The sequence below is a fragment of the Anomaloglossus baeobatrachus genome, chromosome 2, assembly GCF_048569485.1.
Source record: "Anomaloglossus baeobatrachus isolate aAnoBae1 chromosome 2, aAnoBae1.hap1, whole genome shotgun sequence".
NCBI lineage: Eukaryota > Metazoa > Chordata > Amphibia > Anura > Aromobatidae > Anomaloglossus > Anomaloglossus baeobatrachus.
The window spans coordinates 783046152-783058462 of NC_134354.1; the positions used below are offsets into that span (position 1 = coordinate 783046152).

The 12311-nt window shown below is 54.0% G+C and overlaps 1 protein-coding gene across 2 annotated transcripts in view; it reads right to left on the bottom strand.

Annotated features, from left to right (window-relative positions):
* UVRAG (UV radiation resistance associated) overlaps positions 1 to 5720 on the bottom strand; it is a 74161-nt gene extending 68441 nt beyond the window's left edge. For both annotated transcript variants that reach the window (XM_075337594.1, XM_075337595.1), the window contains exon 1: positions 5512 to 5720. In XM_075337594.1, coding sequence (XP_075193709.1) covers positions 5512 to 5625 — 114 coding nt within the window. In that variant the 5' untranslated portion in view covers positions 5626 to 5720. The remainder of the gene's footprint in view (positions 1 to 5511) is intronic.
* Positions 5721 to 12311: the final 6591 nt, after the last annotated feature.

Consider the following 12311-nt stretch of genomic DNA (forward strand, 5'->3'; position numbering starts at 1 on the left):
TGTGTACATACATTACTGATCCTGAGTTACCTCCTGTATTATACTCCAGAGCTGCACTCACTATTCTGCTGGGGCAGTCACTGTGTACATACATTACATTACTGATCCTGAGTTACCTCCTGTATTATACTCCAGAGCTGCACTCACTATTCTGCTGGTGCAGTCACTGTGTACATACATTACTGATCCTGAGTTACCTCCTGTATTATACTCCAGAGCTGCACTCACTATTCTGCTGGTGCAGTCACTGTGTACATACATTACATTACTGATCCTGAGTTACCTCCTGTATTATACTCCAGAGCTGCACACACTATTCTGCTGGTGCAGTCACTGTGTACATACATTACTGATCCTGAGTTACCTCCTGTATTATACTCCAGAGCTGCACTCACTATTCTGCTGGGGCAGTCACTGTGTACATACATTACTGATCCTGAGTTACCTCCTGTATTATACTCCAGAGCTGCACTCACTATTCTGCTGGGGCAGTCACTATGTACATACATTACTGATCCTGAGTTACCTCCTGTATCATACTCCACAGCTGCACTCACTATTCTGCTGGGGCAGTCACTATGTACATACATTACTGATCCTGAGTTACCTCCTGTATTATACTCCAGAGCTGCACTCACTATTCTGCTGGGGCAGTCACTGTGTACATACATTACTGATCCTGAGTTACCTCCTGTATCATACTCCACAGCTGCACTCACTATTCTGCTGGGGCAGTCACTATGTACATACATTACTGATCCTGAGTTACCTCCTGTATTATACTCCAGAGCTGCACTCACTATTCTGCTGGGGCAGTCACTGTGTACATACATTACTGATCCTGAGTTACCTCCTGTATCATACTCCACAGCTGCACTCACTATTCTGCTGGGGCAGTCACTATGTACATACATTACTGATCCTGAGTTACCTCCTGTATTATACTCCAGAGCGGCACTCACTATTCTGCTGCTGCAGTCACTGTGTACATACATTACATTACTGATCCTGAGTTACCTCCTGTATTATACTCCAGAGCTGCACTCACTATTCTGCTGGTGCAGTCACTGTGTACATACATTACTGATCCTGTATTACACTCCAGAGCTGCACTCTTTATTCTGCTGATGGAGAATCTCCCAGGAACCACACACTGTAACGCCTGCTAAAGCTGCCAATGCACTGCTCTCTTTCTGGTAATAACCCACGTGAGGTACTGGGTGCACTGGTTCTATTTAATAATGTAAAGCTGACATAACAGGCTAAGTTCAGGTAATGAATCCTGGCACATACTATTGACAAAGCTCAACTTTTCCAGGCACAAACAATGCCCCAATGACGCAGAACCTGAAAACCTTTCGCGTAAGGAAATACCAGAGCAGGAGGATCAATATGAAAGCCAAATCGTTCACTCTTAGGCTATGTGCTCACGCTGCGGAAAATGCGCGGATTTCCCCAAAATCTGCAGCTCAGGCACTCCCCAGCCATTTCTATGGCATTTTGGAATTGCTGTGTCCACGCTGCGGATTTTTCCGCAGCGGATTTCGTGCGGATTTTGATCCGGAAAAATCTGCAACATGTCAATTATTGTTGTGGATTTTCATCCGGAGTTTGGCTTTAAAATTGGGGGGGGGGGGGAAAAAAATCCGCACCAAAATCTGCATCAAATCCGCGGCAATTCCGGACCTTTGAAAAGGTGCGGATTTTGCGGGAAAGCTGCGGATTTTGATGCAGAAAAATCCGCAGCTACATTCTCCCGTGGACACATAGCCTTAGGCTGCTTTCACACATCCGGTTTGAGCAGTGCGGCTCAATCCGGCTGTGAAACCTATGCAACAGATGCGGCTTTTTTGCCGGACAAAAAAACGTTGCAAAATACGTTGCCTCCGGCCGCTGCTTTAATTACTTTTGCTGTATCCGGAAAAAACGGATGCAACGCAAAGCAATCAGGCACAATCCGGTAACAATGCAAATCTATGGGGATAAAACGGATGCGGTACCGGATCAGTTTTACCCGTTTTTTTCCGGATTGTGCCTGATGGAAAAAACCTGATGTGTGAAAGTAGCCTTAGGAGCCGCTGGTCAGTTTTGTATCTAATTAAGGCTACTTTCACACATCAGGTTTTTTCCATCAGGCACAATGCGGAAAAAAAAACGGGTAAAACGGATGCGGTACCGCATCCGTTTAATCCCCATAGATTTGCATTGTTACCAGATTGTGCCTGATGGCTTTGCGTTGCATCCATTTTTTCCGGATGCGGCAAAATTAAAGCGGTGGCCGGAGGCAACGTAGCTTGCAACGTTTTTTTGTCCGGCAAAAAAAACGCATCCCGCCGCTGCGGCGCATTTTTCAATGCATGCCTATGGATGCGGCAAAAAACGCATCCGGCCGCCGCATGCGGTTTTTTCCACTGCGCATGCTCAGTAGCGTGCCGCGACCGTAAAAAAAACGGACGGGCCACATGTAAAAACTTATGCAAAGGATGTGGTGTTTTCGCCGCATCCGTTGCATAGGTTTCACAGCCGGATTGAGCCGCACTGCTCAAACCGGATGTGTGAAAGTAGCCTAAGTGCAGCCACAGGAAGGACTCCAATGTGGTGGAGTCCAGGAGGCGGAGACTCACACCTGACACTTGTGTTCTCCCCATTACATGTAGCAGAAGAATCTTAACAGCCCCCATAATGTATCCAAAAGCGCCGGGCCCCATAAAAAACCCTCTGAAAGGATGTCACAGGGGGGCAGAGACCCGATCGCCGGATACTGAAGCACAGAGCAGGCAGGACAACTTTAGATATCGGGAAAAGGAAAAATTCCAGGCGCGCAGCAGACAAGTAACTCACAGCCCTTTATTATCAGTACATTAATACTGCGCTGAGAAAACCAATGGGGGAAGCTCTCGCCCCACTAATCTCCGAATATAAACAGTGGGAAGAACTTCACAAACATTATGTAACGTGACGCAACATGAACTGCTACAAACACTCTGCGGTTACATTGTGTCTATGCTGCAATCCTGATGCAAAGCCCAGCGACACTGATACATTGTAACACGCTGAGCACAGGTACATTATCAGCTGCAGTTTTCTATGTACTGACAGCAAGCAGAGCTCTTAAAACATAGAAATCATCTGAGATTAGAGGTAGAAAGTTTTAGCAACATAAATCCGGGGGACCTCTTTAATATCGTGTCACCGCTCGTGTTCAGAGCCCCCCGGGGTGCCGGCCGCTCACAGAGCTCATCCATTATTAATCTGATTCCTTGTAATGTCAGTATCTCTGCTAATAGGTACAAGGAGGAGATGTGCAGTCAGCAGCGTGGTGCCCGCACCGCAACAACACAAACAAGGCGCCCACATGCCAGCCGCTGCTCGATGAGGTCAATGCCTGCGCTGCGGACGGTACCAGGCAAACAGCATCGCCAGCTAGGCACTGCAGCTGCACCGGCTCAAGGACCTCAGCGGGACAACCCAGGCAAGCAATGCAGGGACAGCGATGCCCCCTAAGGGTATGCCAAGAGAGCCCGATAAGTGCAGGTGCCAGGAGGTGGAGACCCCAGCCACTGGGGGCACAGGTCCAGAGATGAAGGTCCTGTAAGAGGAGGGGGCGTGGATAGGGGTCTGTGCTGCTCATTACATAGAAACAGACCGTGTTTCCATTCCCTCCCAGTTGCAAGATCTCTGCTGGCGGTCAGTGAATGGAGACAGACCTGCTAATGCCCATTATACACCTGCCCTCGCTCTCACATCTGCGGCCTGTTACAGTGTATGTGGAAGAGGAGAATGCAGCTGTTGGCAGATCTGCACTGATACAGTGTAACAACCCCTCTGTCTACAGAATGAAGAACCTATCAGAATCGCACGTGACAACTCTGCTGCAGAACCTCTTAACAAAAGCTCTTGTGCTCAGTGGACAGGAACGGTCTCTATCCAGAGGCGGAAACCTGCTGATCTGTTAAGACGGGTGCAGAAAACCAAAATACATGTTATACTGATATTTATATATAGCAGAATATTCGGTTTCCATCCGCTTACAGCAAGAAGAGGTATAGAAGTAAACGTGTGGAATGCAACACAGTAAGGATAGAAAATTGTTGAACATGGAACACACACAGCGCCATCAACACACTGAGACCAGTCCCCCGCAATGCCCGATGCCAGTGAGAGGGGGGTTCATTACCCACAATGCCCCCCCTCCCCCATGGCAGGGAGGGGTTTAGTAAACACAATGCCACCCCACCATGACGGAGAAGGGGGTCATTACCCACAATGGCCGAGATGCCGGGGGGGGGGCACATTACCCACAATGCCCGAGATGCCGGGGGGGGGGTGTCACATTACCCACAATGCCCGAGATGCCGGGGGGGGGGTGTCACATTACCCACAATGCCCGAGATGCCAGGGGGGGGGCACATTACCCACAATGCCCGAGATGCCGGGGGGCACATTACCCACAATGCCCGAGATGCCGGGGGAGGGGGGGGGGGGTGTGACACATTACCCGCAATGCCTAGAGCCGGGGGGGGGGGGACATTACCCGCAATGCCTAGAGCCGGGGGGGGGGGACATTACCCGCAATGCCTAGAGCCGGGGGGGGGGGGGGGACATTACCCGCAATGCCTAGAGCCGGGGGGGGGGGGGGGGGGACATTACCCGCAATGCCTAGAGCCGGGGGGGGGGGGGGGGGGACATTACCCGCAATGCCTAGAGCCGGGGGGGGGGGGGCATTACCCGCAATGCCTAGAGCCGGGGGGGGACATTACCCGCAATGCCTAGAGCCGGGGGGGGGGACATTACCCGCAATGCCTAGAGCCGGGGGGGGGGACGGGACATTACCCGCAATGCCTAGAGCCGGGGGGGGGGGGACATTACCCGCAATGCCTAGAGCCGGGGGGGGGGGGACATTACCCGCAATGCCTAGAGCCGGGGGGGGGGGACATTACCCGCAATGCCTAGAGCCGGGGGGGGGGGACATTACCCGCAATGCCTAGAGCCGGGGGGGGGGGGGACATTACCCGCAATGCCTAGAGCCGGGGGGGGGGACGGGACATTACCCGCAATGCCTAGAGCCGGGGGGGGGGGACATTACCCGCAATGCCTAGAGCCGGGGGGGGGGGGGGGGGACATTACCCGCAATGCCTAGAGCCGGGGGGGGGGGGGGGGACATTACCCGCAATGCCTAGAGCCGGGGGGGGGACATTACCCGCAATGCCTAGTGCCGGGGGGGGGGACATTACCCGCAATGCCTAGTGCCGGGGGGGGGACATTACCCGCAATGCCTAGTGCCGGGGGGGGGGACATTACCCGCAATGCCTAGTGCCGGGGGGGGGACATTACCCGCAATGCCTAGTGCCGGGGGGGGGGGGGGGGGACATTACCCGCAATGCCTAGTGCCGGGGGGGGGGCATTACCCACAATGCCTAGTGCCGGGGGGGGGCATTACCCACAATGCCTGGTGCCGGGGGGGACCTTACCCACAATGCCCGGTGCCGGGGGGGCGCCGCTGTCGCTCACCTGCTGGGTGTGCAGCTCCACATGCAGGGCCCGAGGCGCGGCCACCATTCCGACCCCGGGGGGGATAGACATGCCGTCCCTGCCGCTGCCTCTCGCCGGCCCCGGGAGGCTCATGACGGCGGCGGTGCTGCGCGCTCCCTCACTCACTGACTGGATGACGCCGCTTCCTTCCGGGTCTCAGGCGCGCCCCCATCCTGCGGTCACGAGGTGCGCGCTCCCTGTCACGGCGGCGCGCCCAAACACAAACACTGAGCTCCGCCCCGCCTCCAAACACAAATCCTACTCTTTCATTGGTTAAAGCCAATCGCATCTGAAATTGTCATTGATCTTCATTTACGTCAATCAAGACTGTGGGGGCGTGCCTCTATTGGACGTTCCTGCCGTCAATCAGAATAAGAGGCGTGTTTCTGTCACCGGCGCTGTCTGACGTCTCGGCTGTCATTACTCTGTATCACGTGACGGCGGCGCGGCTGCTGCACCTCCTCTCTCAGGAGACAGAACTTAACTTTTCCGTCCACATTACCGTACATTATTTTTTGGGCTTTGTTCTTACGTTGTCGTTCATTGTGTGATAAAAATGACTTGATATTGTACCACATTACAGAGATATCCCATTTGTTTCCATTCTGGGGCGCAATATGTGAAATCTCCTCTTCTAGTGCAACTGGGCGGTTCCTCAGAGTATTTGGGGGCGTGGCTTTTACCCCTCCCTCCCAGTTGTTGTCAGTGCTGAGCTGTGATTGGGCAGAATCTGACAGGAATGATTGAAAGCCACGCCCCCAAAGACTAAAGAAACGCCCAGTTGCACTTGAAGCAGAGATTTCACAGAAGAACCCTGAATATCTTTGCAATGGCGCGACGCAGCACAAAACGGAAAAAAGCAGAAGAATCAGGAGACATTAGAAAGAGGATTTGTTATGGGTCGGAGACCAAATCTGCAGAGGAAATGTAACAATGTGTGAACAGGGCCTTATGTCTCTTCCGTTTAGGCTATGGCTTTACCCTGCGCTCGTCCAGGTCACTAGAGGTGAGAAGCCTCTGATGACCTATTTGACCCAATATCCAGTTTTTTTTCATTCTTGCTCCATCGAAACCCCCAACACACGGAGACTCTCTCCCGTATATTCCGCCTCTGTGACATCCTGGGTCAGCGAGGTCTGTACAACCTCAAACAAGAACATTCCCTCAGGAGGATCTTCACCACCTCTCTTCTTGTAGACTTCAAGGTCCTCTTGAAGGACTTCTCTGGTGCCAGCACTGTCGGGGCCGGCGCTGAAGCCAATCCCATAGCTTTTCACTTGGCTCAGATCCTGGTCCGCCGACTTAGTGTCCAAAAAGGCCCTTAGCGGACCTCCCGTTACAGGAGACTGGCATTTCGTAAAGCGCCAACATGACACCATCAACGGTGTTACTGGGGGACGAGAGTAATCAGCGCTGTCAGCCATCTTATGCACTCCTTTTATTACTCCTTCCACAGAGGCGACAAGAGGTTATCCCGATCTTCCAACTCCAGGCTGACCTCATTCGGGCCTTAACCTTCCTGATGGGCCAGCTCCAGGACCACGTACCACCTCTTGCTTCATCTTTTCGGGTGGGGGGAAGTCTTCTCTCCTTCAGAGAGATTTGGATGGCTCACGTGAACAAAGCCTGGGTCAAAGAGGTGGTATTTCTTAGTGATGAGAATGTCAAACATGTCCTTTCTGTCACACCGGGGAAGGGAGGACCCCCGGTGAGTGACGCAACACAAAGGGTAGACCAGGGAACCAAAACAATGGTTGTCCCTGGCTCTAGGGAGAGGGGAGTGGGGTCACCTACTAACACCTGAGGCTGTACCCTGCACTTCCTAACGTTCATAGACAGGTACTTCCCCCTGTTACATGCCTAGGCCCTCGCTAGCCCTAAACACACCCTTACTAGTAAAGGCCAGGAAGATGCTAGTCTCGCCACTGAAACAATACAACATGAGGAAGGTAAAACAAATGGGTGGGGAAAGACACAACAAAAAACACTTCTAGGTTTCTTCAACAGAAAACTTTGCAGCTGCAATAGAGAAAACACCACAGCTATGCAGATCCGAGCTCCTTTATCATGGACAACATAGGAATGAGCTATAGCCGACATATGGAGGAGTGAGGAGCGGATATTTATTGCAGAAGGGAGTGGCTGCAGCCGAGATTACACCTGCCTGTTAGATCACTGCAGGATAGAAATGTACCTTCAGTACCGGATGGAATTAAATAAGCTCCAGCTTATCTGCGATCAACAATACGTTGTAACCTTCTGATTTCAGATCCCCCGAGATTACATCAGGCCATGATACTTTATTTCGTCCTTTCTGAAAGTTTAGCATTCTGCACTTGATGCGCCCACGGGGTCGGGTGCTACTCGTTATCAGGCCTCGGTTCTTCTCATGGGTCGCCGCGGTGGCCTTGACTGGTTCCGTGACCTTAGCGGTGTCAATAAAGCTGGGAATGGGTATAATGGGAGTAGTTGTTTGTGACGCCACCTGTGGTGTGAGGCCAGTTATTAGCCGCCGCTGCGGGACGTCTCTCTCTTCTGGGGCAGATGGTGACGTAGCTCGGGTGTTTCAGCTCTCCACAGGTAGAGCTAGGCCCCAGGGAGGATGATGGCTGTAGTAGTTGCCCATGGCGCAGGGGCACGATGGTGAAAGCGCCGGCAGTGATGGGACAACACAGAGGGTGCAGTTCAAGTTCTTTTACTCACTGAAGTCACTCTGCCCGTGGAGTGTTGGGCTACGCTGTGATGGGCCTCAGCCGATCTCAGATACTTCGAAGTTTAAGGCCGGTGTTTCCTTCTGTGCGTCACCTTTTGACGTTTTCCCTCCACCCCAGCTCCTGGGCCGTGGAACGAGTCACGGGTGCCTTCTGCACGCCCCGCTAACCCTGGGATCCCTCTTCTTTCCTAAGAATCCGGGTCGAGCCTCCAGCTCCAGGCCATGGGTCTCGAACTATCTGTGTCTTTGCATGCTTGTCTGTTCCTGAGTCCCTCCTGAAGCTTGCTGCGCCCAGAGCTAACTTCTGACTGAATTGTGTGTGGGATAGCTCCTAACTTCTCCTGTTGGTGCCTCGCCTCCCAGGTTCCTGAACTAGTAGGCAAGAGGTCCCATACCTAATGATGGCCAACCCAGCACCTACCCTAGCCCAGTCCCAGTGGAAGAGCTCCCGTGTTTATGTGTTGGATGAGTGTGTTAGTGATGGTTACCGGCGTCAACCTCCTCAGTATCCGAGATGATTACTGCACCTCGGGTGAGGTGCAGTACCCTATGGCACCTGAGGCCGTAGAAGCGCCACACACTCATTTTTCTTCTACGCAATAAGCTACAGAGGTATCATCCCAGTTTCGAATTCGTAACGTTTCCAGAGATAACATTGCAGTCTGTTCACAGTACCCGAGAAGGACTTCTTGGTCTGACCGGAGACAAATTTATATGGGTGTGAAGACCTCACATGGGTTTCCCAGTTTGTGTTTGCGTCCCTGGGACTAGTGGAATTCCTTTCCTCAGTAATCATGTGGCGCCCTGGACTAGCCAGGTCGTCACTGGTACTACAACATGCACCCCCACCCCGAGATAGGCACATCAGCCAGACACAAAATCCTTGTTGCCTCCCTCCAGGGGCTGATGTCCACACCAGGTGGGGTGGAGCCAGGTGGTTGGCCCCACCCACTGAGGAGTTCACAGTCCTGGAGGCGGGAGAAGGAAGTCAGTTGAGATCAGAGAGAGTTGAGTTAGGGAAGTGCAAGTGAAAGGAGTGAAGTAGCAGTAGAGGAGCAAACTGACTGTGTCCGGGTACGTGGCCCGGGCACCGAGAGAAAGGTTGACAGACGGTGGTGGCCGTCTGCAGGAGAGGCAGATCGACGCGGAACCGTAGGACCGGGGACGGGTGGTGGCCCGCCGGTACCAAACCGGGGAGCGAAGTGAAGCCAGCACACACAGGCAGGGCCTGCGGACCCCGACCAGGCTTGGAGTCGCCGTTAAATAGGTCAAATCCGTCAGTGACCGGAACCCCAGGGGTTTCCTAACAGCCAAGACCCGATTGAAGGCAACCATACAATCAGCAAGAGGAAATACAGCTACCGCCACAGCTAGAGTTCCAAGAGCCAGAGCCTGCGGGCAAAAGGGCTCCTCTGGCACATATACACGCTGGGGAGCGAGTTACCGGTGGGAATCCATCGGGACCGAACATACACACAGGTGCAGGGAAAGGCAGCCATCACCAACCGTCCGGGAGAAACCACAGCAGCCGGCTGCGGGACCCGTCCATCCAGCCGTTTGGTTTACTAGAGACTTTGCATTCATTTGTGGCTGAGTGAGTACTACCGTGCCGTCCAGCACCGCGCTGCGCAGTCCAAGCGACCCTGCACTTTGCCGACCCTGCCTCCCCGTCATCTCACCGGGCCCCGAGACCACCTACCCCTACCCACGGAAGGGAAAACAACATCCCAGATGCTCCCTGCCATCGCTCCCGGGATCCCCGTCACCAGCAGCGGTGGTGCCCAACCTCACCACAACCTGTGGGTGGCGTCACGGACCAAATCCCCAAACCAAAGTACCCCTTTCACTCACAGGCGAGGAGCGCCGCTCGAGTCCCCGGATCCAGCCCACCGCTCGAGCCACCGAGCAGCAGCAGCAGCGCCAGACCCGAGCGTGGTCAGCGCAGCACCCCGCCGCCCGCAACAATCATACTTGTCATGTATCCTGATATGCCCATTGACGAGTTCCAACAACGCTTTCTTCACTCTTGGTGCTACTTATTTCCAGTTTGACAGACTAGCAACAGATCCAGGGTCTTCATGAAGGTGCTCGGTCCCCTAATGGTGCTCCTCCATTCCACCAGAGAGGTGGCAGTCATACCCTGCTCTCATAAGGTTTTGAGCAGGATGGGTGGCAATTATCCCTTGTGATTTTCACCTTGTTCAGAAGCAAGAATCTTCAGGTTTATACTCCTAGTTTGGACAATCAACCATAACATGTCATGTCTGACACCCAAGTGTCTTGAATTTTAGGGACATAAATTTCGACACCTGAATGTGATTCCCTCCAGCAACGGAACTTTCGTCCCCCACCAAAAAAGCTCCTCTTTTTCCAATATTCGGTGTCTGTTTACGAATGCTGTCTTCATTTTTCATCCATATTTTGTGTAAAAGGTTTTAGCAGGGTGGTCTTATGTTTTTGAGACGGTGCCGTTATCCCAGGTTCACAGACATCTACTTGCATTGTGTCTCTCAGAAACAATTCAGTGGACTCTTTGGCTCATCGCACCTGTCCCCTGCTCATCGCTACAGAGACCTACCTTGGTGGTTTTCAGCTCTTGCTCTGCTTCTGGTTGATAGTGTTGATCAATTTGAGTCTTGTGCACTAGGCAGAGATGTTCAACATTTAGGGTCATGATTTTCTGGAGAAAGTCCACCTACAGCTCAACCTACTGAATCTGAGAACCATCTTCTGTCACTCACTGGTCCTCCCTCCTCAGGGATACTGTTACGTCACCGCCGGAGTCTGCTCCAGCGACTTCTGCTCCGATCGCCAGGCGACGCCGTATTCCTGCCGCGGATGGTGCTGGTGATGGGAGAGGAGTCGATGCCAGTGTTGCGGGCGGGGAGGGGACGCTGCGCTCACCACGCTTGGGTCCGGCGCTGCTGCTACTGCTCGGTGGCTCGAGCGGTGGGCCGGATCCGGGGACTCGAGCGGCGCTCCTCGCCCGTGAGTGAAAAGGGTGGTTTGTTGGGGTTTGGGATGTCGGTTCGTGACGCCACCCATGGTGTGTGGTGAGGTTGGGGCACCACCGCTGCTCTGTACGGGGATCCTGGGAGCGATGACAGGGAGCAGCTGGGATGTTTCTCTCCCCTCCGTGGGTAGGGGGATTTTGGTAGTCCCGGGACCCGGAGTTATTGTCTGTTTGGTGGATTGCGGGGCCTGGCCAGGTGCAGGGTCGCGGGGCAGCGCAGTGCCAGACGGCACAGTGGTACTTACTCAGCCAGTAACGCACACGGAGTCTCTTGTAAAACAAACGGCTGGATGGACGAGTCCCACAGACAGCTGTGGCGGTCACTCCCGGTCGGTTGGCGGTAACGGTCTCTCCCTGCACCGGTGTTATGTTCTTGGCCCCGATGGCTTCCCACCGGTAGCCCGCTCCCCAGCGGTGTGTTGGCTAAGGGGGCCCCTTTTGTTGCCCGCAGGCTCTGGCCCTGGGAGCTCTAGCTCTGGCGGTAGCTTTATCTCCCTCACGGTTTGGACGGTTGCCTTCAGTCGGGTCTTTATTGCTGGGAAACCCCGGAGGTTCCCGTCGCTGACGGATTTGACCGGTTTAACGGCGACTCCTAGCCTGGTCGGGGTCCGTAGGCCCTGCCGGATGGTGCTGGCTTCTCTTCGCTCCCCGGTCCGGTACCGGCGGGCCACCGCCCGTCCCCGGTCCTTACGGTTGTGCGTCAATCTGCCTCTCCTGCAGACGGTCACCACCGTCTGCCAACCTTGCTGTATGTGCCCGGGCCACGTACCCGGACACGGTCAGTCTGATCCTCCACTACTATTTCCCCTCATTCTCTCTCTCTCTCTGTCACTATCTGTCTGACCTTCTTTCCCGCCTCCAGGACTGTGAACTCCTCAGTGGGAGCAGCCAACCGCCTGGCTCCGCCCCACCTGGTGTGGACATCAGCCCCTGGAGGGAGGCAACAAGGATTTGTGTGTGTGTGGCTGGTGTGCCTAACCGGGGTGTGGGGTGTGTTGTTGCAGTACCTGTGACGTCCTGGCTTGTCCAGGGCGCCACACCAGTGGTGGGCGC